The 26,865-nt window shown below is 53.1% G+C and overlaps 1 protein-coding gene across 2 annotated transcripts in view; it reads left to right on the forward strand.

Annotated features, from left to right (window-relative positions):
* Positions 1-9,843: 9,843 nt before the first annotated feature.
* Positions 9,844-26,865, forward strand: part of AXL (AXL receptor tyrosine kinase) — a 33,165-nt gene continuing 16,143 nt past the window's right edge. The window contains exons 1-10 of one of the 2 annotated variants that reach the window (XM_047794184.1): positions 9,844-10,078; positions 11,168-11,390; positions 11,721-11,821; positions 12,736-12,912; positions 17,546-17,626; positions 17,758-17,873; positions 23,343-23,553; positions 23,863-24,002; positions 24,659-24,809; positions 25,024-25,050. In XM_047794184.1, the coding sequence (XP_047650140.1) occupies positions 10,015-10,078; positions 11,168-11,390; positions 11,721-11,821; positions 12,736-12,912; positions 17,546-17,626; positions 17,758-17,873; positions 23,343-23,553; positions 23,863-24,002; positions 24,659-24,809; positions 25,024-25,050 (1,291 nt within the window). In that variant the 5' untranslated portion in view covers positions 9,844-10,014. The remainder of the gene's footprint in view (positions 10,079-11,167; positions 11,391-11,720; positions 11,822-12,735; positions 12,913-17,545; positions 17,627-17,757; positions 17,874-23,342; positions 23,554-23,862; positions 24,003-24,658; positions 24,810-25,023; positions 25,051-26,865) is intronic. The other variant, XM_047794185.1, reaches the window with a different exon arrangement.

Genomic DNA, 26,865 nt, shown 5'->3' on the forward strand with positions numbered 1-26,865 from the left:
GCGGGCGACCCCGGCCTCCTGTGATAACTTCAACTTTATGACAATTTTATTTCACCTGTCACTCTCTTACAAATATTTTATTTATTTATTTTTGTCTTTTTGCCTTTTCTAGGGCTGCTCCCGCGGCATATGGAAGTTCCCAGGCTAGACAGGTCCAATCGGAGCTGTGGCCGCCGGCCTACACTACAGCCACAGCAACGCAGGATCCCAGCCACGTCTTCGACAACGCCACAGCTCCCGGCAACACCAGATCCTTAACCAACTGAGCAAGGCCAGGGATCGAACCCACTACCTCATGGCACCTAGTCGGATTCGTCAACCACTGAGCCATGATGGGAACTCCTCTTACAAACATTTTAAAGCAAATCTCAGAAAATAGTTGAATACACATTCCTAAGAGTAAAGGGCATCTCCCCCCCCAACATTTTATTGTGACGGTTTTGAAACATCCAGCAAAGTTGAGAGATTATAGGGAACCCCCAGGGGGCCACCAACCCAGGTTCTCCTGCACACTTGGCCTGGCTGTGTGAGGACATGTGCTATCCACATGCCCATACAGCTCGTTTTTTTAAACATTCCATAATAAATTGCAGACATTGGCTTCTGAATGCCTCAGCAGTGGGTAGAGTTTTGACTAGTTTCCTTTGGCAGGGGGGCACACTCGCAGCGTATGGAAGTTCCCAGGCTGGTGGTTGAATTAGAGCTGCAGCTGACGGCCACAGCCACAGTCACAGCCACAGCAATGCCAGGTCTGAGCCACCTCTGCAACCTGCACCACAGCTCACAGCAATGTCAGATCCTTAACCCACTGAGTGAGGCCAGGGATCAAACTTGCATCCTTATAGCTACTCATCAGGCTCATTACCGCATCCTTATAGCTACTCATCAGGCTCATTACCGCTCATTTTTTTTTAATTTTCTGTGGTGTTATCCCTTTATTTTTTGGCTTAAGTTCTACAGAGGTAGCACAAAATCATAGAAAACAGAGAGATTGGGATGAGATCCTGACTTGGCCACTTTCTAGCTGATAACACCTTCACTGGTGGTTTTAGCATCGAAAAGACTTAACATATTTAAAAGAGATGTGAGAGTTCCTGTTGTGGCTCAGAGGAAACGAATCTGACTAGTAACCATAAGGACGCAGGTCCATCCCTGGCGTCACTCAGTGGGTTAAGGATCCAGTGTCATGGTGACCTGTGATGTAGGTCGCAGATGTGGCTCCAGTCTGGCCTTGCTGTAGTGTGGTGTAGGCCAGCAGCTACAGCTTCTGTTAGACCTCTAGCCTGGGAACCCCCATATGACGCAAGTCCAGCCCCAAAAAGACCGGAAAAAGAAAAAGAGATGTGAAAAATTCTGGGACTTAATAGGAATGGAATACATGCTAAATTCTTAGATTTACTGTTTTACTACTTTTCATACATCAGTATGATGTGAAAAGGAATGAATGAGGCTTGGGAACTCTTCCTATTATTATTTTCTTAAATGGCCACGCTCATGGCATATGGAAGTTCTCTGGCGTAGGATACTTTAACCCACTGTGGTGGGTGGCAGATCAAACCCCACCTCCACAGTGACCTGAGCTGCTACAGTGGGACTCTTAACCCACTGCGCCACAGTGGGAAGTCTGAGATTTCCTCCTTTTAAATTAGGGCAACAGGGAGTTCCCGTCGTGGCGCAGTGGTTAATGAATCCGACTAGGAACCATGAGGTTGCGGGTTCGGTCCCTGCCCTTGCTCAGTGGGTTAATGATCCGGCGTTGCTGTGAGCTGTGGTGTAGGTTGCAGACGCGGCTCGGATCCCGCGTTGCTGTGGCTCTGGCGTAGGCCGGTGGCTACAGCTCCGATTGGACCCCTAGCCTGGGAACCTCCATATGCCACAGGAGCGGCCCAAGAAATAGCAACAACAACAACAATAACAACAACAAAAGACAAAAAAAATAAAATAAAATAAATAAAAAAAAATAAATTAGGGCAACAGGAGTTCCTGTTGTAGTTCCTGTCCTTGCTCTGTAGCTTAAGGATCTGTCATTGCCGCAGGGTGTGGCATAGGTCACAGATGAGCCTCAGAATCAAACCCTAGCTGGGGAACTTCCGTATGCTGCAGGTGCAGCCCTAAAAAGGAAAAAAAAAAAAAAAATTAAGGCAATGACTTGCTTTCCTTTGCACTCAAAATTCACATTCAGGGAACACTGGGATCAGAAATACCAGCAAACTCATTTATTTAAGGAAGGATGCATCGATATGAAAATTGACATGAATTATGATGATTGCGGTAGCGAACAAAAGAAAACATAACCTCAAAAGGATTTAACGTACTATACAGCAGATATTGCTACAACCTTGTAAATCAACTATAATTTAATAAAAAAATAAATATTGTAAAAATCATAAGTAAAAAAAGGATTTAACAATAGAGAATTATTGAACCCCAAAGTAAAAGTATTTACAATTAGTGTGGTCTTTCGGGGGTTTTTTTTGGGGGGGGGAGCTAAAACGCATGTAACATATTTATCATTTTCACTACTCATATGTGCACAATCAGTCGCGTTAAGTATATTCACAGGGTACAGAGTTCCTGTTGTGGTTCAGCGGGTTAAGAACCCCATATAGTGTCCGTGAGCATGAGGGTTGGATCCCTGGCCTCGCTCAGTGGGTTAAGGCAGGGCTGCAAGCTTTGGCATAGGTCTCAGACGCAGCTCAGATCCGGCATGGCTATGGCTCTGGCATAGGCCAGCAGCTGCAGCTCCAATTGGACCCCTAGCCTGGGAACTTCCATAGGCTGTAGGTACAGCCATAAATAATTAAACAAATACATAAATATATTCACAATGTAGGATAAAAAAACAGGTCCTACTACATAGCCCAGGGAACTATGTTCAATTTCTTATGATAAACCATAATAAAAAAGAATATATATAGTATATATATAACTGAATCACTTTGCTGTATAGCAGAAATTAACAACAGTGTAAATCAACTATACTTCAATTAACATATATATTTATATTCACAATGCAAAACCATCACACTATCTATACTCAAAACTTTCATTATTCCCAACAAATACTCTTAACTTACTAAAACAATAACTCCCTCCTTAAAATTCGCTTTTGATGAGTTCCCATCGTGGCTCAGCCCAAATGAATCTGACAAGCATCCAAGAGAACACAGGTTGGATCCCTGACCTCACTCCGTGGGTGAAGGATCCAGCGTTGCTGTGAGCTGTGGTGTAGGTCGCAGACGCGGCTCGGATCTGGTGTGGCTATGGCTGCAGTGTAGGCCGGCGGCTGTAGCTCCGATTGGACCCCTAGCCTGGGAACCTCCATATGCCGTGGGTGTGGCCTAAAAAGACAAAAAAAAAATTCACTTTTGAAAAGCCACAGCCATGATACCCATTTCCACACTATCACAATTAGCAATTTCGTGATGTTAAATGTTCGCATTTCCCAGAGACGGATTTCATCCTCAGGGTTTGTTCAAATCAGAACCCAAAGGCTCACCAGGCCGTGCCTTTGTCTGAACACTTCCGTCAAACCCGCAACAATTCCCCAACCTTTTGTGTGCCACTTATTTCTTAAAGAAACTGGGCCATTTGCCCCAGGTGCTTTTTTCACATCCCGGATTTAGCTGTCGACATCTTTGGGGTGCCACTCAAGGAGTCTTTCCATTGCCAGGAATCCCCTGTAAGCTGGGAGTCTGATCAAATTCGGGCTCCTTTTGGCAAGAGCTCCTCACCAGGGGGCTGGGCCCCTTCTAGGGGCATCATATCTCAATAATAAACAGTCCCAGGTAGCACGTCCAGGCCCTGATCCCTCTGTTGGAAAGTTTCCTATCAACATTTCACTTAGCAAAGGGCTTTAGCAAAGGGCTCCTTTAAAACCAGATCAAATCGGGTCCCCTCCCACCCCAGAGCCCTCCAGTGGGGAACACTTGTTCCCCGTTGGTGGAAATGTAAGTTGGTGCTGTGGCCACTGTGGAAAACAAAACTGTATGGAGGTTCCTCAAAAACAGGAGAGTTCCCGTTGGGGCTCAACAGAAACGAATCTGACTGGCATCCATGAAGATGCAGCAGGTTCGATCCCAGGCCTTGTTCAGTGGGTTAAGAATCCGGTGTTGCCATGGCTGTGGCATAGGCTGTCAGCTGCAGCTCCAATTCGACCCCTAGCCTGAGAACCTCCCTATGCCGCAGGTGTGGCCCTAAAAAAGACAAAAACAAAAAAAGTTTTAAATAAATTTGTCATGGAGTTCCCTGGTGGCTCAACTGGTTAAGGATCCAGCATTGTCATTGCTGTGGCTCGGGTCACTGCTGTGGCTCACATTCAATCCCTGACTCGGGAACTTCTGTATACCACAGGGGCGGCCAAAAAAAAAAAAAAAAAGAATTGTCATATGATGCAATCATCCCACTTCTTGGTATATATACCCAAAGGAAACAAAGTCACTGTCTCAAAGAGGTACCCCCATGTCCACGGCAGCATTATCCGCAAGCCAAGATAGAGAAACAATCGAAGTGTCGGTCAGCAGATAAATGGAAAAAGAAAATGGTCTCTATATATGTAGGTATATATACAAAATATTATTCAGCCATAAAAAAAGAAGGAAATCCTGCCATTTGGGACAAACATGGACGAAACTTGAAGGCGTTATGCTAAGTGAAATAAGTCAGACAGAAAAAGACAAATACTGTATGACCTCATTTACATGTGAAATCTAAAAAAGCTGAAAAATCTAAAAAAGACACAGAGAAGGATGGTGCCTATATTAATAATACTCTACTGTACATTTGAAAGCGGCTGAGAGAGTAGATCATGACAGTTCTCATAACAAGAAAAAACATTTTTTTAATTAAAAAGATGAAAAGAAAAAATTTGTAACTGTGTAGTGATGGATGTTACCGTGTTGACCATTTCACAATACATACAAACACCGAACCGCTGTGTACACCTGAAACTAATATAATGTTTGTGTCAATTATATCTCAATAAAAATTTACTACTAATTAATTAACTAAATGACAAAGTTTAAAAAAAAATGGTGGTTGCCAGGGCCTAAGGATGGGAGACATTGGGAGATATTGGTTTTCAGTTATAAGACAAAGAAGTTCTGAAGCTTTAATGGACAGCATAGCAACTATAATTTTTTTTTTTTTTTGCTCTTTAGGGCCACATCCTTGGCATATGGAGGTTCCCAGGCCAGGGGTCCAGTCAGAACCACACTTGACAGCCTACAGGACAGCCACAGCAACGCCAGATCCCCAACCCCCTGAGCAAGGCCAGGAATCGAACCCAAAACCCCATGGTTCCCAGTTGGATTTGTTTCTGATGTGCTGCGACAGGAACTCCCAGTGACTATAGTTAATACTGTATTGTTTACTTGAAATTTACGAGAAGAGAGTAAATCTTTTTTTTTTTTTTCCATCTCTTTTAGGCTACAGCCGCAGCATATGGAGGTTCCCAGGCTAGGGGTCCAGTTGGAGCTGTAGCTGCCAGCTGTGCCACCACAGCCACAGCAACGCCAGATCTGAGCCACTTCTGTGACCTACACCACAGCTCACGGCAACACCAGATCCTTAACCCATGGAGCAAGGCCAGGGATCAAATCTGCATCCTCATGGATACTAGTCGGATTCGTTACCACTGAGCCATGATGGGAACTCCAAGAGAATAAATCTTAAGGGTTCGCATGATATAGACCAAAAAATGGTAACTCTGTGAGGTGACAGATGGGTTAACTAACTTTACTCTGGTCACCCCTTTACAAACGATACATGTTTTAAAACATGCCGTACACCTTAAATTCACATACTTTTGTTAATTATCCCTTAACAAAGCCTTCTTTGGGGGCCCATAGCCTTCTATTGCATTCTGTCATATTGAGAATAAAAGCCAAAGTCGTCCTCGTCGCCGGGCCAACACCCACCCCCGACCTCACCTCACCTCCTCCCTGACCCCCATCCGTTCCGGCCACAGGGGTCTCCTTCTTCAAGTTCTTCACAAGTCTGCCTCCAGGCCTTCCACCTGGCTGTTCCCTCTGCCTGGAACAGCCCTTCCCTACATGACTCGCTAATTTCCTTCAGATCTTGATCATAACCTCGGAGAGGTCTTCCCTGACCCCTTCCCCAGCTTTATTTTTTTTTTTTATTTTTTTGTCTTTTTGTCTTTTCTAGGGCTGCACCTGAGACATATGGAGGTTCCCAGGCTAGGGGTCTAATCGGAGCTGTAGCTGCCGGCCTACACCACAGCCACAGCCACAGCAATGCCAGATCCTTAACCCACTGAGTGAGGCCAGGGATCAAACCCGCAACCTCATGGATACTAGTCAGATTCGTTAACCACTGAGTCACGACAGGAACTCCCCCAGCTTTATTTTTCTTCACTGCCCATGTTGCCTTCTGTTGAATATTTCTCTGGTGGTTGTACCTCTTGGCCCTGGCACACGTGCTCCATGAGGGCAGAGATGTGTCTTGCCTGCCGTGAAATCCAAAGTCCTTGGCCCAGGGAACATCTCTGTCCACCTGTCCATCTCAGTCTTTAAATGCATTTGAAGGTAAATTGCACGTGCCCACTGGGTGCTTGGCAAGTAGTTCCTGGGAAAATGGACACAGATTCCATTTGGCCGTGCACACAGCCGGGTCCACTGAGCCCTACATGCGTGGGGCCCCAAGCATATTCAAGGCCTTTGCATGTATGGGCATCCCCCACAAATGCCACAATCTTTAATCAGCCCCGTTCTTTTTTTCTTTTTCTTTTTTTTTTTTTTGCCTTTTCTAGGGCTGCACCTGCAGCATATGGAGGTTCCCAGGCTAGCGGTCTAATCGGAGCTGTAGCTGCTGGCCTGCACCAGAGCCACAGCAACTCGGGATCCAAGCCTCATCTGTGACCTACGCTTCAGCTCACGGCAACGCCGAATCCTTAACCCACTGAGCAAAGCCGGGGATCAAACCTGCAACCTCATGGTTCCTAGTCAGATTCATTAACCACTGAGCCATAACGGGAACTCCCTAATTGGCCCTGTTCTGAAAGGTCTTTTACTAGGTGGCGGGGACACAGTCATGACCAACCCAGGACCTGCCCTCCCAGAGCCCGCAGACCAGCGGGGGAGGCAGACATGAGACACAGAGTCACACCAACAAATATATTGTGACAATCCATGCAGCAGTGCCCAAGAAAAGGACAACGTGCTGGGAGGGAACAACACGGGGACCTCAGTTAGACTAGGAAGGGCCAGGCAGTGATGTCATGGAGAGGGGACCATTGAGACAGGGCTCAGGGGTGGGTGTGTGGGAGTTGGAGACAAAGGGCTGCAGGGGGCCCTGAGGCTGTGAGCAAAGAAAGGGAGCCGAGAGGCATGAGGGGGCATGAAGCCAGCGGTTTGGGGGTTTACTTCGGAAGCTTTGAGGCAAAGGAGGAAAATGGTTTGATTTGGGATTAAGAGACATTCCTCCTGCTGTTTGACACGTTAGCAGGAGGGAGGGTGGAGGCCAGAGCAGGGTCCAGGCCGGAGGGGACGGGTCTGGATCGGGGGAGGTCGTGGGAGGAGAGCAGGGCCAGGCTCTGCTCCGGAGACGGAGCCGAGAGGTTTGTGAATAGAATTCCAGAGTAAGGACCATCCAAGAGGACCCTGAGGGTTGGCTTGGCTGCAGGAGAGATGCTGAGGCCGTCACTGAAATGGGACACAAACGACACAGCTCAGGGAAGCTGGTGGGAAAGAGCCCTGGGGCCCAGGTTGAGGAGATGGGAGCTCACCCTGAGGCCAGTGGAGAGCCGGCAGTGGGTAACAGGGTCAGATTTGAGTTTCAGAAACACCCCTCTGATTAAGAATGGGAGATGGGGGAGTTCCCATCATGGCTCAGGGGTAACGAAACCTACCAGTATCCATGAGGATACGGGTTCCATCCCTGGCCTCTATCAGTGGGTTAAGGATCCGGCATTGCTATGAGCTATGTGTAGGCCACAGATGCAGTTCAGATCCCATGTTGTGGCTGCAATGTAGGCCCTAGCCTGGGAACTTCCATATGCCATGGGTTTGGCCCTAAAAAGAAAAAAAAAAAAAAAAAGAAGGAATCAGAGATGGGAGTTCCCGCTGTGACTCAGCAGGTTGAGAACCCAACTAGTACCCAAGAGGATTCGGGTTCCATCCCCGGCCTCGATCAGTGGGTTAAGGATCCAGCATTGCCACAAGCTAGGGTGTAGGTCACAGATGTGGCTCAGATCTGGTGCTGCTGTGGCTGTGCCGTGGGCTGGCAGCTGTAGCTCCAATTCAATCCCTATCCTGAGAACTTCCGTATGCCAGGGGTGCGGCCCTAAAAAAAAGAGAAAAGAAATAAAAGAATGGAAGGGGTAAAAGGGGTAAAAGTGGAGGCGAGGAGGCCAGGGAGGAGGCTAGGGCAGGGTCCTGGTGGGTAAGGATGGGACTGGGCTCTATGGGCTGGGGAGAGGGGTTGTGTGGGAGAGACATTCATCGGGAGGCTGAGAGGAGTTTGTAAGGAGCTGTGGGGATACCAGTGTACAAAGAGAACAGCCAGGAGCAGAGAGGTGGGTGCCCAGCCTTGCAGAGACCACCCCCCACATGCAAAACACATAGGGGTGAGGAAGTGGACAAGCAGGAGAACCAACACACAGGCACCAGAACGGCAAAGATCAGGATACACAATCCACCAGAGGGAGACAGCCCTGAAAGTGCACAGAGAGACAGACAGAAGAGATGCAAAAATCAAGGGCACCTTGTCAGCTGTGCTCACCACGTGCAAAGACCTGCACGTGCACTGTCCTAGCACAGTCTGCTAAGAGGCTTCTATCCTTTTCTCTCTCTCTGTTTTTTTGCTTTTAGGACTGCACCTGTGGCACATGGAGGTTCCCAGGCTAGGGGTCGAATCAGATTGCAGCTGTCAGCCTACGCCACAGCCACAGCAATGCTGGATCCAAGCCACACCTGCGACCTACACCATTGCTCACAGCAACACCAGATCCTTATCCCACTGATCGAGGCCAGGGATCGAACCTGCATCTTCATGGATACTAGTCAGGTTTGTTACTACTGAGCCACGATGGGAACTCCAGTGGATTCTATTCCTATGCCCACCTTACAGATGGACAAACTGAGGCTCAGGGAGGCCCATTACTTGCAAGACCACACAGTTAATGGCAGAGCCAGGATTCCCATCAGGGTCGTCGGGCACCCCCGTGAGTGCCCACCCACTGGTGTCCTGCCTCTGTGCCCACGTGGGTCGTTTTTTATGAGTGTCCTGAGTGTACCCCAGGGTTGCCCATGCTGCAGGGTCCTCTGGTTTTTGAGGTTTCTCCAGGAATGGAGTTCCTGACCCAGCTTGCCGGAGTGTGGGCCAGTGGCGTGCCCCTGCGTGTCTCCTCCTGTCCCGTCTCTGTGTGTAGATGACATCTGAGCGTGTGTGTGTGCGCGTGTGTGTCCCTGTCTGAGGCCCTGTGAGTGTGAGGGGGAGTGCCTAGCTGGGCTGGGCTGGGGGGTGGAGGCTGGGAGGGGGGCGTCGCAGAGGGGAGTGGAGTTCTGGAGGAATGTTTACCAGACACGGAGGGAGCCCAGAGGGACAGCGCCCAGGGCCGGGGAGAGACACACTGCTTCCCTGCCTCGCTGGCCCAGGATTAGGGGCGCAGCCACAGGGGCCCCTTCCCCCTCCCCGGCCTCCCTCTAGGGCCCCTTTAAGACAGAGCTGGTCCTCTTCTCTCCCGTTAACCCCTCCAAGTCCAGGTGGCCCCTTGGGCTCCGGCCTGGTGGGCGGAGGCGCTGGGGGGGGCGGGCAGGGGCGGGGAAAGGGTTGCCCGAAGTCTGGGAGAGAAGGAGGCAGGAGAGGGGGGAAGGCGGCTGCTGAGCAGAGCCCCCACCCACCCACCCACTGTGCCAGGCCGGCAGTGCCAAATCCGGGGAGCCCGGAGCTGGGGGGGAGGGCCGGGGACAGGGCCGGCCCTGCCCCCTCCCCCCGCGGGGTGCCCAGCAACTTCGGAGGAAAGTTTGGCATTGATTGTGCGGTGGCCCGAGGAGGATGGACAGGGTCCTGCTGGCCTGGTGCTGGGCGCTGTGCTGCTGGGGGTGCGTGGCTCCCGAGGGTGAGTGATGGGGGGCCTGTGGGGCGGGACCACCCATGGAGGGGCTGGGGCAGGAGGGAGAGGAGGGGGATGGATGGCAGGTGTTTTGGGGGGGGGATGAATCGTGGGCTGGCTTGGAGAGTTGCCTTGGAACAACAGAGAGGGAGACAGGGGACACAGGGACAAACCGAGAGAGGCCCGGGAAGAAAAAGGGACTCTTGAGAGAGGAGGAACAGAAGGACAAGAAACAGAAACTAGGAGGGTCGGAGACAGGAAGAGATGGACACAGAGACGGACAGACAGGAGAAGCTGAGGGCAGGGGTAGGGGTAGAGGCTAGACTTGAGATGGGGGCCTTGGGGAGCAGGGGCGGGTGAGCTGGGGGCTGCCTGGCAAGGAATATTGGAGAAAGGAGCCTCAAGTCAGGCAGCGGGATGGGGAGGGCTCCGGAGCCCTAGGGGAAAACCCTGTCACTGTCACCCCCCTTCTCCTTACCCCACCCCTGTTTGTCTGTGTGTTTGTCTCCAGGGCCGGGGGCTCTGCCTCCCGCCCTGCCACCTCTGTGGGTCTCCCATTTCTCTCTCGACCCCCACCTTCTCTGTCTTTGTCACTCTGAGGGCCTCTCTCAATGTCTCTGTCTCCCTCTGGATCTCCTCCCCCACTTTTTCCCCTCTGGGGGCTGAATCTCCACCTCTGTCTGTCTCTGGGTCTCTGTTCCTCTCGTCTTTCCCTGTTTCTCTCCCTCTTCCCCCCCCCCGCCCCCCCCAACCACCGTCCACCAGCCTGATCTGTCAAGTCTCTGGAGACCCTAAGGGAGGGGAGGCGGGGGTGGCGGGCCAGCCGGGCCGTCAGAGCGTGGGAGGCTGCCAGATCCTGGGCCTCCTTCCCAACGGACAAGGGATGGAGGCCGGACCCCAGTCCCCTGGGAAGGCTCCCCTCCTCCCCTTAAAGCCTCCACCCTCCACCCCCCCGCTGAGGTCACTCTACAACTATGTGGGCCTAAGGGCCTGGTGGGGTCCTGGCTGCCCGGGGCAGGCGGGAAGGTGGGGGGACGAGGACTGGGGAGTTGGAGGGAAAGCCGGTTCCGAGCTAACTCTTCCCTCTCCCTGCAGTTGCCCCCGCCGAGGTGCACCCCTTTGTGGGGAGTCCAGGGAACATCACTGGCGCCCGAGGACTCATGGGGGCCCTTCGGTGTGAGCTCCAGGTTCAGGGGGAGCCTCCTGAGGTGACCTGGCTTCGGGATGGACAGGTCCTAGAGCTGGCAGACAGCACCCAGACCCAGGTGCCCCTGGGCGAAGATGGGCAGGATGACTGGAAAGTGGTCAGCCAACTCAGGTGCCCGGGCTGCCCCCGACCAGCGCCGCCCGTGTCCCTCCTGACCCCTGTCCCCACCCCCACCTCCACGACATGGGGGGTGAAAAAGTCACTCGCAGGAGCCCCACCTGGGTTGGACCCCCGAGGGGCCACACACTAGCCGGGTGGCGTGGCATCTGTGATGTAACCAAGCCTGGCTTTCGCTTTCCTCTTCTGTAAGAGGAGTTAATAATACCCACTTCTTAGCTCTTAGGAGTTTCCAGGCCAGAGCCCCTCTTTCCGTCCCGAGAACCCCCTCCCCAGGCCCCGCTTTGACCCGGATCCTCTCTGCCCCTCCTCTCACCCTGCCAGAATCTCCTCCCTGCAGCTCTCAGATGCGGGGTGGTACCAGTGTGCCGTGGTCCTGGAAGGAAAGACCTTCGTGTCCCAGCCTGGCTACGTCGGGCTGGAAGGTGAGCCCGGGGCTCAGAGGTGGTGGGAAGGCAAGAACCCCGAGGGCCCAGAAAGGACTGCAGGATCAGGGTGTCCACCAGGAACCTGTAGCCTAGGGATGACAGAGATCCTGGGGAAGGGGCTCAGGCAGTGCAGGGGTCTCTACGTGATTAGGGGCAGGCCCGGGGGGGATTATGCATTCTGGGGGAAGATAACTTGGGGGCTGTCAGATGTCCTGGAATCGGACATGGCTGGGATAGGACATCTGGGGACCAGATAAGGGATCAAAGTCACCACTTAACCCTCTCCTGGAGTTCCCTGGTAGCCTAGCCCTTAAGGAGCCAGTGTTGGAGTTCCCACTGTGGCTCGGCGGGTTAAGAACCCAACTAGTATCCATGAGGATGCGGGTTCGATCCCTGGCCCTGCTCCGTGGGTTAAGGATCAGGCATTGCTACCAGCTGCGGTGTAGCTCGATGGATCCGATGTTGCCATGGCTGTGGCGTAGGCCAGCAGTTGCAGCTCTGATTTGACCTCTAGCCTGGGAATTTCCATGTGCCACAGGCACCCGCCCCCCCCCCCCCAAAAGAATCTGGTGTTGTCACTGCCATAGCATGGCAAAAAAAAAAAAAAAAAAAGACCCATCCCCAGGGGCCTCAATCTTCTCAGTGGTAAAATGAGATGGGGAGTCAGACATTCTGGAAAAAAGACACGAGGGGCTCAGACATCCTGGGGGTCAGACATCGGTGGGAAAGTCAGATACTGGGATCACGTGTCCTGGGGACAAGATGTCTGTGTGGACAGACATCTGAAGAAAGTTCAGGTGTCCTCAGGGATTAGAAATAGGGGCAAAGACCCTTCAGCCTACAACATCTTAGAGGTGAGTCAGACATCTAGGGGACTCAGAGGGACCCCAGCCTCTATCACTGCCCCCCAGGCCTGCCTTACTTCCTGGAGGAGCCTGAGGATAGGACTGTGGCTGCCAACACCCCCTTCAACCTGAGCTGCCGGGCGCAGGGACCCCCCGAGCCTGTGGACCTGCTCTGGCTCCAGGACGCCATCTCCCTAGTGCCAGCCGTGGACCACAGCTCCCAGCACACGCTCCGTGTTCCCGGTGAGTCTGGGGAGGTGGCCAGCTCGGTGCAGAGCGCCAGGTGGGAAGCAAGTGGGGAGCCCCTCGTGCCCCTGTGTCAGGGTCTGCCTGTCCCTCTGTCCTTCTCTGTCCGTCTCCCTCTGTCTCTGCGTCTCTCAGCTGTTTTTCTGTCTCCGAGTGGCACGGTCTCTGCATTTCTGCATCCCTCTCGTTTCTCTCCACGTGCATTGTCTCCTTCTGCCTCTCTGTTCCCCAGCGCTGTTCCTCTGTGTGTGTGTGTGTCTGTCTCCCCGTCTCTCTGCCTCTCTGCTCTTTCTTCCTCCATTCACCCCAGCCTCTCTGAATAGAATCCTTTGTCCTGGGTTTCCTCTGAGCTGTGCCATGGCCGACTGTGTGCGGGCCTGATGCCCTTTTGTCAGCCCTTGACCCCAGGCAGGGCACCGGAACCAGCTGTCCCTCCTCTCCTCCACCTCCTTGCAGAGGTGACCCAAGGTGGAGAGAGACAGGACAGGGAGGCCTGAGTGACAGGAGAAACCCTCCCAGTCTCGGGGCAGCCGTCGCATCCCGCACCTCACAGATGGGGAGGGCCTAGCTTGGGGTCGCACAGCAGTCAGAGGCAGAGATGGGGGACCCTGCGCACAGGGGAGTCCCCTCACTGAGGAGGGGCAGAGGAACACAGATGGGGGAGGCTGAGTGAGTCAGAGGGAGGCAGCTGCGTCTCGGAGGGCATTGGCTTCCAGCATCCCCAACCTGCTGCCTCCGTCTGCTGGCCTGGGGAGGGGACTCTCCACTGAGGGTCTCGGGGTAGAAGGAGGTGCCCACATTCCCAGCATTCCGGGGGCCCTGAGTGTGCAAGGAAGCAGTGGTGAGCATGCTGGCCTCCAGAGGGGTGACTCAGGCCCACAGCTCTGGGGCCTGAGTCAGCCTGGCAGGACCCTGGGGAGGGAGGGAGAGGGAGGTGGTTCCCCCACCCCATCCCAGGAAGAGGGAGAAATGGGGGGCACAGATGAAAGAGGGTCTCTACGGGTATCAGGATACACGGGGGTGGCCAGGTAGGGGTGTGTGTGTCTCTTAGTGGGAGAATGGGGCGGGAGGCTCTGGGTGTGTCCCTGTCCCTCCGGACCTGCGTCTCAGTGCTTCTGTCAGCATCAACCTCTCTGTATGAGGGTATGCCTTAGTGAGGGCCAGGTTCTGCGATGTGTGTGTGTGTGTGTGTGTGTGCGTGTGTGTGAGAGAGACCAGGTATGGTTTTGTCGGCTTGAGTGTCCCACTGTGTTTGGGCCTTCAGGGCACATTTCTGCAAATGTCTCAGGGGCTGTTGGAGTGTGTGTGTGTGACTAAGTGTCCCACTGTAGGCCTGGTATCTGTCCTTCTTTGTGTTTGTGTGTTCATAGCTATGACTCACTGTGTGAGCAGTGCGTTTGTACGTGTGTGGGGACAGAGATGGCAGCGTGAGGGACAACAGTGTGTCTTGTGGCTCTTTTGCACACCTCCCTGTAGAGAGGTGACAATGTCAGCTCCTAAGTGTGCACCTCTGGGCGTGAGTGCGTCCTGGGGGACCTTCTTGTTTCTCTGTAGAATTGGGATGTGTCATGGACACTTGGGGTGTTTCCACTGTCTGTGGCTGTCTATGTGCATCTGTGTGTATGTGTGATTTGCAGCAGGTTGGAACAACAACTTTCTGCTTGTCTGGTCTCCTGGTGTGTCAGTCCCAGCCCCAACGGCCTCAGAGCGGATGAACTTGGGGTTCTTACTGGTCCGTGTGTGTGTATACACATGTCTATGCCACCTACAGGCACAAGGCAGCATCTCCATGCTTGTGTGCCTGCAGCAGCCCTGTGTGTCTATGCATGTTTAGCATCACCCTGCATCCTGATGAATGTGTCTCAAGCAACCTGAGTGTGTCGAGCTGTGTCTTGAAGGCCTGGCTGTGTCTGTGTGGGAGCAAATCAACATCAACCGTATTTGCGTCCTGGTGTGTATCTGTTTGTCCACATCGACCTCGATGTAGGTTCATCGCTTGGTGGGTGCACATCAATCTGCAGAGAGGTTTGTGTGTTTGTCAGCGTCAGGCTAGGTGGATATTGTGTTGCTGGGTGTTTACAGTCGATGTGTGCTTGATTGCATGTTTGTTTGCATATGTGTGCGTGTCTCTGTGTATGTGCATCAGTGTTGGCCCAGGGTATATATGTGTAGTCAGTGAGTGTGAGCTGGTGTCGCTGCGCATTTGGGACACCATCTAGCCAGTGTGTGGCTTCGCCAATGCTGTTTCAGGGCCAGTAATGGCCCCTGTGCATTAAGTGTGATTCATGGTGTGTGTGTATAGGAATTCATTGTGGGTGCTGTGTCAAGGAATTCGGTCCGTTTGTGTGTCTGTCCCAGGATCTGACTCAGGGCGTGCCCCTCTCTCCTTCCATCCCTTCTGTTTCCTTGGAAAAAAGCAAAATGGGCTCAGGGAGGGGGGAGGGCGGAGCGGGGCGCAAAGAGGGAGAGGGCCCGTCCATCTGGAAAGCACATCTGGAGTCCCGTGCGGGCAGAGCCCGGTGAGGTAGGGGGTCCCCAGGTCCCTCTGCCCCTCTCTCCCCTTCCCTCAAGGTGTGGGCCTGCGAAGGGGGCGGGATTCCGACCCACCGGAAGTGCCGGAGGGGGAGGAGGCGCCCCGGTGACTCACGCAGGGGCAGGAATGCTGCGGTCAGAACGGACAAGGCTCCAGATCCCCCTCCCGCCCCAGGGCTCCTCCGTGGGCAGCGCCAGCTCCCGCGCGGTGACCCTGGAGGGCCCCCACGTGCCAGGTGGCTGGACGGGACCCAGGCTCCCGCCCGGGCTGTGCTGTTTGTCAGCCCCCCTCCCCCGGAGACGCGCGGGAGCTGCGGGCCGGGCACCTGACCTTGGCTGGGAACTGCGGTCTGGGCAGCGGAGCCGCGGAGCTTCCCTGCCCACCCCCTTCCGGCCTGGGCGCCCTTCCCTCCTTCCACTCCCTCTGCTGACCGAGAAAAGGAAACTTTGTGTCTGCGGGGAGCTGGTGGTGGGAACACAGCCCAGGCTCAGAACAAACGCAGGAGCCACACACAAGTGTCCAGCATCCACACAGCACAGGGGACCACAAACACACTGGCCCAGACAGACAGACACAGATCTGCAGGCATGTATCCGGATTTTTTAAGACTTGGTCCTCAGTTGCTACTGTGGCGCAATGGGTTAGGGATCCCATGTAGGTCGCAGCTGCAGCTTGGATTCAGTCCCTGGCCTGGGACTTTACATATGCTGGGCTGTGGCCATCACATGTTTTAAATTTTTAAAAATAAAAAGACTTGGTCCCCCTTACACCCTGGCACCCTGGCACCCTGGCACCTGACATTGCATGTGTGCGTGTCTCTGTTTCTGTGTGTGTGAATCGGTGGGTGTTGTGTAGCTCTGTGTTTGTGCACCTGCGTCTCTTGTGTTTGTCTCTGTGCTTGTGTCTTTGTGTGCGTGTGCATGTGTTTGCCTGTGTCCCACCTCCACCACACTGGGGATGAGAGGCAGGCCACCCCAGACACTCAAAAGTAGTTATTCAAGCCTCACTCACAAACTCGCCCACGGAATTACACATGCTCACCTTTCTCTGTACACACCCAGAAACGCTCATAAGTACACAAATATATTTTTATTTACACAAATAAAAAAATACATGAATTCATTAGCTCACTTAACAAACTTATGGCGCATACACTGTGTGTCAGGCCATCTTGGGCCCTTGGGGATACAGCAGGGGCCAAATACAATAGAAACCCCATGGAAAGGAGATTCCTCTTTTAAACAAGGTGGTTGGGGACAGAGTGACGGGAAGGTGGGATCTGAGTGGCAGATGGGAAGGAGGCCTGGAGGGAGTCACGCGGGTGTCTGGGGAAGGCTCTTCCAGGCAAAGGGAACTGGAGTGCAAAGTTCCCGGGGTGGTAACGTGCTTGGTGCCTTCCAGAAACACCAGGACGCCAGTGGAGCTAGAATGACCGAGGCGGTAAAGAAGAGTGGGGTTGGTAGCAGCCGATCTTATACACGAACAAGCACCTCCACATTTACACACCCCCTCAAGGACCTGTTTCTTACGTGTGTGTCTGTTAGGTGTGTCTGCCTCTGTGTGTGTCTGGCTCAGTGTGATTGTGTCTGTGTTTCTGTATGTGAGTGTATTTTGTAAGTGTGTATGTGTGTGTCTAGGTATGAGTGTGTTTCTGTATGTGAGTGTGTGTGTGTGTCTGTGTGTATAACTGTGTGTGTTGGTGCGTGTATCTGGTGTGTCTGTGTTTGAGTATGTGTTTCTGTCTGTGTGCATCTGAGTTTGTATGTGTGTCTCTGTGCATAAGTGTGTGTGTGGATGTGTCTATCTATTATGTGGTTCTGAGTGTGTGTCTATGTACGTCTGTCTCTGTGTGAGTGTGTGTGTGTGTGTGTGTGTGTGTGTGTGTGTGTGGTGGGGTGTTCGCTGGCCTTGTGTTTGGGGATGGAGGCCTGTGTTCCCAATGCATTGCCTCCCCTCCCCCAGTTTCCCTTCAGGCAGCTGCCCGTGGGGGCTGCACTGACCCTGTCGGTGGGGGGAGGGTAGGGGGCCGCCTGGCCTGGCCTGGAACCCCTCCTTCCCCTCTCTGACACTGGGCCCCTCCCTCGTATGACTCCCCAGGCCTGAACAAGACTACATCTTTCTCCTGTGAAGCCCATAATGCCAAGGGGGTCACCACATCCCGCACAGCCGTCATCACAGGTGACAGGAAAGGGAGTTGGGGAGCTGGGTGTCAGAGGGTGTGGGGTTTGGGTCAAAGGTCAGAGCTGGGGTAGAGGGCAGGATGGGGAGCTTTGGGCAAAGGGTCAGTTGGTCCCCTCCTCTGTCCACAGTGCTCCCCCAGCGGCCCCGGGACCTCCACCTGGTTTCCAGCCAAGCAACGGAGCTGGAGGTGGCATGGACCCCAGGCCTGAGCGGCATCTACCCCCTCACCCACTGCACCTTGCAGGTGAGACCCTCAGACTTTGCTGGCCTCAAGCTCACCGTCCTTCCACCCACAGCCACAAATCCTCATCCTCTCCCAGAGAAACCAGCCCTTCCCAGCCGTTCATGTGTTGAGAGGGAGTAGAGCCTTGGGTTAAGCCAGGTGTCCTAGGTTCAAATCCTGGCTCCACCAGCTGCTGGCTGTGTGAGCTTGGGCAGGTGACTTAACCGCCCTGGTCTCAGTTCTCTCATCTGTAAAGTGGGTATAATGCTCATATCTACCTGATGGACTGGCTATGGGAATTTAGTGAGTAGGTGCAATTACCAAGCGAAATTACTTTCTGGAAATGTGTAATAAACTTAGCTGCTTTTGGAGTTCCCATTGTGGCTCAGTGGTAACAAACCCGACTAGGATCCATGAGGATGTGAGTTCGATCCCTGGCCTCACTCAGGGGGTTAAGGATCCGCTGTTGCCATGAGCTGTGGTGTAGGTCACAGATGTGGCTCAGATCCCACGTTGCTATGACTGTGGTGTAGGCCAGCAGCTACAGCTCCTATTCGACCCCTAGCCTGGGAACCTGCATATGTTACATGTGCGGCCCTAAAAAGACAAAAAAAAAAAAAAAACTTAGCTGCTTTCCTTTTTTCGTGTCAGTGCTATCAAGTCTGGCAGGAATGGGAGCCCTGAGTCAGTGGGGCCCAGAGCCATCTCTGTCATCACTGGGTTCCCGCAGCCTTGTGCTCCCCCGTCCCAGCCCTGATCCCCCTGGGTTGTCAATGTCTGGGGGTGTGTCTGTCCCTCCACTGGACTGTGAGCTCTGGGGGTGAGCAGGCCCAGGCTGTCTCAGCCACCACTGGGTCCCCATGATTGCCCAGCGCAGGGCCAGGCATTGAGTGGGAATGTTTGCTGGAAAAATATCCGACAATTGAAATGAGCTGGACCCCGCCTTCTGCACTATAGTTTTCTGCTCTAGAGTAAGTAAAACAAGCCACACACATCTCTGAATATGAGATCCAGTTCTTACCTGAAGTTCTCTGAGATCTGGGAGTTTAAATGGGGATGGGACAGCACCTTGATGGGAGATGACAATAATGAATAATGACCAACTTCTGCTGTTCCCGAAATGGGAATGGCAGCGTCTCTGCAGCCCCAGGACTCAGGTTCGATCCCCGGCCTGGCACAATGGGTTAAGGATCAGGCATTGCCGCAGCTGCAGCTACGTTGCAGCTGTGACTCAGATTCAGTCCCTGGCCTGGAAACTTCCATAAGCCGCCGGGCAGCCAAAAAAGAAGAAAAATAAATAAATAATGACCAACTTTCACTGAGTGCCAGCTATGTGCTGGACTTTGTTTTTTGTTTTTTCTTCTTCTTTGTCATATGGAAGTTCCTGGGCCAGAGGTCAAAGCAGAGCCATAGCTGCTGGCCTATGCCACAGCCACAGCAACACTGGATCTGAGCCATACCTATGACCTATGCCACAGCTCACAGCAGTGCCAGATCCTTAGCCCAGTGAGTGAGGCCAGGGATGGTCGAAACTGCATCCTCACAGAAACTATGTTGGGTTGGTTTTTTTTTTTGCTTTTTGCTTTTTGCTTTTTAGGGCCGCCCCCGCAGCATATGGAGGTTCCCAGGCTAGGGGTCTAATCAGAGCTGTGTGACAGCCACAGCAGCACAGGATCTGAGTCGCGTCTTCGACCTACACCACAGCTCATGGCAACGCTGGATCCTTAACCCACTGAGCAAGGCCAGGGATCGAACCTGCATCCTCATGCATGTTAATCAGGTTCTTAACCCACCGAGCCACGATAGGAACTCTGTGCTGGGCTTTTGTTACAGCTTTACGCAAAGCTTTATCCCCTCGAGTGTTTGTAAAGCAGCATCTATGGATACACCCATTTTCCAGATGAAGAAACTAAGGCTCAGAGTAATTAAACAACTTACCCAAGGTCATAGCCAGGAAGTGGCAGAGGTGGGCTTTGAATCCTTATCTCTCCAAAACCAAAGGATGCTCCTTGCCTCCTCAAAGACCACTTAGAGCCAGTTCTTGATTAAACACGAGTTGTCTTTCTTATAATTACCTGCCCTGGTGGACACAACCTCACTCACTTGTCATGGTAACCCTAGAGAGTAGTGGCTATTCATCTTCCCCTTTTTTTTTGTCTTTTGTCTTTTTTGTTTTTTTGTCTGTTGTTGTTGTTGTTGTTGCTATTTCTTGGGCCGCTCCTGCGGCATATGGAGATTCCCGGGCCAGGGGTTGAATCGGAGCTGTAGCCACCGGCCTACGCCAGAGCCACAGCAACGCAGGATCCGAGCCACACCTGAGACCTACACCACAGCTCATAGCAACGCCGGATCGTTAACCCACTGAGCAAGGGCAGGGATCGAACCCGCAACCTCATGGTTCCTAGTCGGATTCGTTAACCACTGAGCCACGACGGGAACTCCATCTTCCCCTTTTTAAGACAAACTGAGGCCCAGAGAGGGGAAGTGACCTGCCTTCCCCAGTGGTTAAAAAGGATAAAACCAATTCAATCCCAGAAGCTGGGCTGATTTGGGCAGACTTCAGATGCCAGGTCAGACACCAGCTGTACCCCCAACCCACATCCATCCAGTGTTCTGGAGAAAGCAGAAGTGAGCCCCCTTCCCTCTCCAGTCTCACTTCCTGCTGTCCGGGGGGCTAAGAGTTCAAGGGGGAGGGTCATGGCCAGCCCGGGGAAAAGAGAAGTAGAAGTGGACAGGGGGAGGCTGACTGTCTGCACCCGTGTCCCCTTAGTCCCAGCAGAGGTTCCCCTTCTCATCCGTCACTGTGGGTCAGAGAGCAGGCATGGAGGCCACCTCCCCCCGTCCTGCCACCCGCCATCTGCTCGCCACCTCCCCAGGCCTGGTGGGAGTGTCATCTCCCCCACGCGGTGGCTGTGTGGCTTTGGACAAGCTCCTGAACCTCTCTGGGCGTCGGTTTCCTCATCTGTTAAATGGGAATGCAAAAAGAAATTGACCCCTCAGGGTAGTAGTGAGAAGGCAGTGAACTCACCAAGGGATACGCTCAGCAGGTGCTTGGGACATAGCTGGAACTTGAGAAATGTTAGCTGTTGACAAGCGGTGCCAACCACTTTACATGCATCGTGTCACTAAACCCCGCACTTTGACAGGTAGGGATTTTTGGAAGCCCATTTTCCAGAGACAGGAATCGAGACCCAGAGAGGTTAAGAGACACTCACTCTAAGTCACACAGCAAATAATATCCAAGCCGAGAGTTGGACCCAAAAGAATCTGGATTTATTTTATTTTATTTCTGCTTTTTAGGGCCACATGGGTGGCATATGGAAGTTCCAGCCTAGGGATTGAATCAGAGCGGCAGCTGCCGGCCTACACCCTAGGTGTAGCAACTTGGGATCCAAACCGTTTCTTCTGCGACCTACACCACAGCTCATAGCAACACCGGATCCTTAACCCACTGAGTGAGGCCAGGGATTGAACCTGCATCCTTACAGATACTAGTCGGGTTCATAACCCACTGAGCCACAACAGGAACTCCCAGGAATCTGGCTTTAAAGTCTTAAGCAATAAACTCCTTCCCAACGCTGTGCGGCACAGTTGGGTCTCCTGATTGCTCTCCAGGGTGGAGGCAGCACTCCTGAGCTGTGTGGCTCTGGGTTGTATGTCTGGGGCAGATTCGTGGCTCTGTGGGGAAGGGCTAGACAGATGTTTTCCAAGCTGAGGCCCCTGCCATTCTCATGGTGCCAGTCCGAGGGGACCAGGTGGGTGTAGCAACCTGTACTGCTGTGCGGGGTGTGCAGAGTTTGTGGCTTTTGCAAGTGATGCCAAAGCCATGTCGTGCAGCTAGGTGGTCTCCTGACTTTGCAAATGCAAGTGCCCATGTTGCCCTAACATGAGCTGTGAGACACACACACACACACACACACACACACACACACACCTTTGCAAAGTTGTCATCACACCAGACAACCTCACACACACACAATAATAATGACAAACACTCAACATGCACAGACACCATTCTGTCTGCTTAAGAGCATCAATTCAGCTAACCCTGCAAAGTAGGGAAACACTGTTTTTACCCCATATTACAGATAAGGAGACTGAGGCGCTGAGGTGGGGAGTGGTAGAAGCTGGATTTGAACCCAGATCCAGTATCCGTGCTCTTCAGCACTAAGCTGCTTTCTGGTCAAAAGTGAAGTCACCATCACTGATGTTCTTCAGCAGGCAGTCTTATTGTCCGTAGGGTAAATGTTTTGCAAAGCAGGATGGGGTTCAGGTCCCAGCTTCATCAGTGACAAGCCCGTGACCTTGGGCAAGTGACTCCTTCTCCTCACGTCTCAGTGTACTCATCTCTCTAATGGGGATCAACACGTACATAGAATGTGCGGCTGAGGTAAGGGTCAAGTGAGTTCAGATTTGTAAAAGGATTTTCTTTTTTAAAAGTTAAGATATACGCAATGTGCATAATTTTTTGGTGTATGCCTAGATTGTTTAACCAATGTGACCATCCTCCAAATCAAGATGCAGACACTTCCCAGTGTTCTAGAAGGCTCCCCAGCCCCCAGAGAGGCCCACTTTTCTGACGTCTATTGTGGGACATTGCTATTGCTGTGGCTGAATGCTGCTGTCATTATTGTTGATGCTGACCTCCTGCCACTCACTTTGCGACTGCCCCACATCTTTTTTGGCTGCACCCACTAAAAAAATGGAAGTTCCTAGAGTTCGTGTCGTGGTTCAGTGATTAAGATAACTGACTAGCATCCATAAGGATGCAGGCTCGATTCCTGGCCTCGCTCAGTGGGTGAAGGATCCGGCATTGCCGTGAGCTGTGGTGTAGGTCGCAGATGCGGCCCGGATCTGGTGTTGCTGTGGCTGTGGCGTAGGCCGGCAGCTACAGCTCCAATTCAACCCGTAGCTTGGAAACCTCCATATGCCGTGGGTGCGGCCCTAAAAAGACAAAAAAAAAAAAGGAAGTTCCTGGGCCAGGGACCAAATCTGAGCCACAGCTGTGACCTATGCCACAGCTGTAGCAATGCTGGATCCTTAACTTACTGTGCCAGGCTGGGGAATTGAACACCCGTTGCCACAGAGACAATGCTGGATCCTTAACCTGCTGTGCCACTGTGGGAACTCCTGCAACTGCCCTGCATTTAATCTTTAAGCAGTCCTGGCAGGCATTTGCTCCTCTAAGCCCCCGTTTTCCAGATGAGGAAACCAGGCTCAGAGAAGGAAAGTCTTGTCAGAGGTGGCTTTTGCCAGTATGACAAAGCCACATCATGCAGCTGGGTGGTCTCCTGCTTCGTAAATGCAGGTGCCCATGTTGCGCTAACATGCGCTGTCTCTCTCTCTCTCTCTCACACACACACACACACACACACACACACACACCCTTGCAAAGTTGTGTCATCCTACCAGGACCACCGCTGAGAGTTGTGTGACTGCCTCGGGCAACTGCTTGTCCATCGTGTCCTCACGCCCCTTCCTTCTCCCCAGGCTGTGCTGTCAGACGATGGGGTGGGCACCTGGCTGGGAGAGCCAGACCCCCCAGAAGAACCCCTAACCTTACAAGCATCCGTCCCGCCTCACCGACTCCGGCTGGGCAGCCTCCGTCCTCACACCCCTTATCACATCCGAGTGGCGTGTGTCAGTAGCCAGGGCCCCTCCCCCTGGACCCACTGGCTTCCCGTGGAGACACCCGAGGGAGGTAAGAAGGGGCTGGTGGCAGGGAGATGTGCCTCGCTGCCCCACTGAAGGGGGCACATCAGTGGCCCTCCCCCAGCATCTCTTCTCACCCATTTACCCCATGCAGCTTCAAGCTCCTTCCCGCCCGGTCCCTGACTCCTCAGCCTGGCCTCCTGGCATCTCTCCCAGACCTCTTTCCTGTGCTTCTGCTCTTGGGAAGCCTGCACGGGTTGCCCCCATGCCCTTTGTCCTTGTCTCTACTTCCTGGAAGCAGGGGACAGGGTCAGGAGGAGGTGGGGGGTGCCAGCTTCCCCTCTCCCCTGTCCTCCAGTGCCCCTGGGCCCTCCCGAGAATGTTCGTGCCATGCGGAATGGGAGCCAAGCCCTCGTGCGTTGGCAGGAGCCAAGGGCGCCCCTGCAGGGCACCCTGTTAGGCTACCGACTGGCCTATCGGGGTCAGGACACCCCTGAGGTGGGTGCTGCTGGCTGGGTTGGGGCAGAATGGCCGTTGGGGAAGGAGGCGGGAGGAAAACATAGCAGAGCAGACGCAGACAGTGGATCAGGTTGGGTAGGAGGCAGTCACACTGTGCTTAAGAGGGCACATTCTCGGGTGGTGGAAGGGGTTGGGGAGAGGGTTAGGGAGTGGCTATTTATGAATTGCGCACAAAGCATTTCACCAGACGTATTCTCCCTGTGCTGCTTTTACAGCAGATAGTTGCATAGCATCTTGAGGAAGGCGTCCCTCTTCCTAATTTGCACAAAGGTGCTGTCTGAGTGAGCGGGGCCCCTGGGGTGGAGAGAAGGGGTGGGAGAGAGGATGAGGAGTTAGAGGGGGTTGGAGCAATGAGGGTGGAAAGATGAGAATTCAGTTCTTCAACAAAACTCCTGGAGTTCCATGCATGGTGCTAGGACTTGAGGACAGGGCAGGGAACACGACCAAATCCCAGTCCTGGCGGAGCTGATGTTTTAGTGGATGTAGGGATGGAGAATGGAAAAGAGAGGACAGGATGAGGGGTGAGGGGCTGGAGATGAGGGGTCTTTGAGAAAGATGGGCAGTTGAGGCTGAGGGTGAAGTCTTAAGAGGGAGGACCTGGGGCTCTGTTCTGATGCCACATCTGGATGTCCTAGGTGCTGATGGACGTAGGGCTAAAGCGAGAGGTGACCCTGGAGCTGAGGGGGGATGGGTCTGTGCCCAACCTGACAGTGTGCGTGGCAGCCTACACCGCCGCTGGGGATGGGCCCTGGAGCCTCCCTGTGCCCCTGGAGCCCTGGCGCCCAGGTAACTCCAAAGCTGTGCTCAGCCCCCTTCAACCTGCCCCCAGGGACCTTGTCTCTCCCAGATGCCTGTGACCTGCTCCCTGTACCTTTTAGTGTTACCCCTGTCTAGGCTCTGTTCCTACCTGGAACCTCACTGAGAGCCTCACTCCCTCACCTGTGTCTCACCAGTCTCACCCTCTCTGAGCGTGTCCTCCCTCTGTCCTTTCTCCTCACAGGACAAGGACAGCCAATCCACCAGCTGGGTAAGGGCTTTCACACCCCCTCTTCTCTCCGCCTTTCTTAATGCCCACTGAGGACTCCATCACCGCGTATACCCTTTGCACATCTGTTTCATGTTTCTCAAACTCATCTCTCTCATCCTCTACTTCTTGGATTTGTGTGGTCCTTGCTGGAGGTGCCTGGAATGGCCCTGCATATTGTAGGTACTCAGTGAGTTGTAGATGGATGGATGGGACGGGATGGGATAGGATGAATGGATAGGTAGATGGATAATGAATGAATGAATGAGTGGTGATGGATGGATGGATGGATGGATGGATGGATGGATGGATGGATGGATGGATAGAAGGATGAATGAATGAATGAGTGAGTGAGTGGGTGGGTGGGTGGATGGATGGATGAATGGATGGATAAATAGACAGACAGATGAGTTATCCCCCTCACCTCCGTCCCTCTGGAATATTTCTCCAACAATTCTCAAGATTCCTCCTGCACCCATTCTACCCTCCTAGCACTACTACAGCCCACCTCTTATAATGCAACCCACAATCCTTAAATATTCCTTAACATGCCTTCCTGCATCTCTTTGCATATCCTTTCCATACTAATTCCACCCTCCTTTCACATTCACCCCATGATGAGCCTTCATTCCTCACATGTGCCTCCCAAACGCAATGTACACCCACAATTCTCATTCACAAACTGCACGCTTCACACACAGACCTCCCACATTGCCAGCAGTGAAAAACTTGGAGTCCACACCACCCCACCCGCTGCAACTCTCCTTGCACACTCCCTCGACACTCCTTACACATTGTTCCCAGGCAATCCTGGCCCACGCCCCCTTTGTGTAGCTAACTGCACCAAACTCTTGGCACACTCAGCACACACCCGTCCTCCATTCCTCACCCGCTCACACCTACCTTTTTGCACACCCTTTCCATTCATCCATGCTCCTCCTCTTCCCTTCCTGTGTCTTTTGCACGATCCTCTCAAACCAAAGTTACGTCCTTACCAATCACTGCTCCCCCTTGGGTCTAAAACTCCTGGACTACTCCTCGAATACCCACATACCCCACATTCCTCCCACACCCATCTGGCACTCTGCACACACTCCTTTGCCCAGCACGCCCCTTTGCACATTTATTTCACTCTCATCCCTCGCTTTATGAAAACCCTTCCATCGTCATGACACATCCCTCAAAAATATCCCTTGGCCATTTTCCCTCAAGCCTCACTCCTTGCACATTCATTGCACACACCTCATGCACCCATCCCACACTGCCTGCCTTCTCTGCCTGCTCATCTGTTTTCCACGCCCCAGTCCACCCTCCTTGCACAGTCATCGCACAGCTCTAGACTGCTTGAGATTTACTCACAACCATCCCAGGCTCATCCAGCCCTCCTCACACACTCACAGCCTGTCCTGCACGAGGCTGTCACTCCTGTCCCACACTCCTTCCACGCTATCACACATTCCCCAAGTACCCATCCCACTCTCTCTCTCTTTTTATTTTTTGGCGGCACCCGTGGCATATGGAAATTCCTGAGCCAGGGATTGAATCGGAGCCACAGTTGCGACCTATGCCACAGCTGCAGCAATGCTGTGTCCTTAACCCATTGCACCACAGTGGGAACTCCATCCATCCCACTCTTAACTCACCTACTCGTGCTAAAGTGTCACACTCATACTGTAACACTCATACCACATCCACCGCACACCCCTTCCAGCCCGGCCCAGCCTCCCCAGATGTGGGAAGGCACCTATCACCTGCCTCATCAAATATATGCACATCTGCCTCCCTCCAACCCCACCCCCTCGGGGCCCAGGGAGCTGG

Source organism: Phacochoerus africanus, chromosome 8 (genome assembly GCF_016906955.1).
Source record: "Phacochoerus africanus isolate WHEZ1 chromosome 8, ROS_Pafr_v1, whole genome shotgun sequence".
In the NCBI taxonomy this organism is placed as follows: domain Eukaryota; kingdom Metazoa; phylum Chordata; class Mammalia; order Artiodactyla; family Suidae; genus Phacochoerus; species Phacochoerus africanus.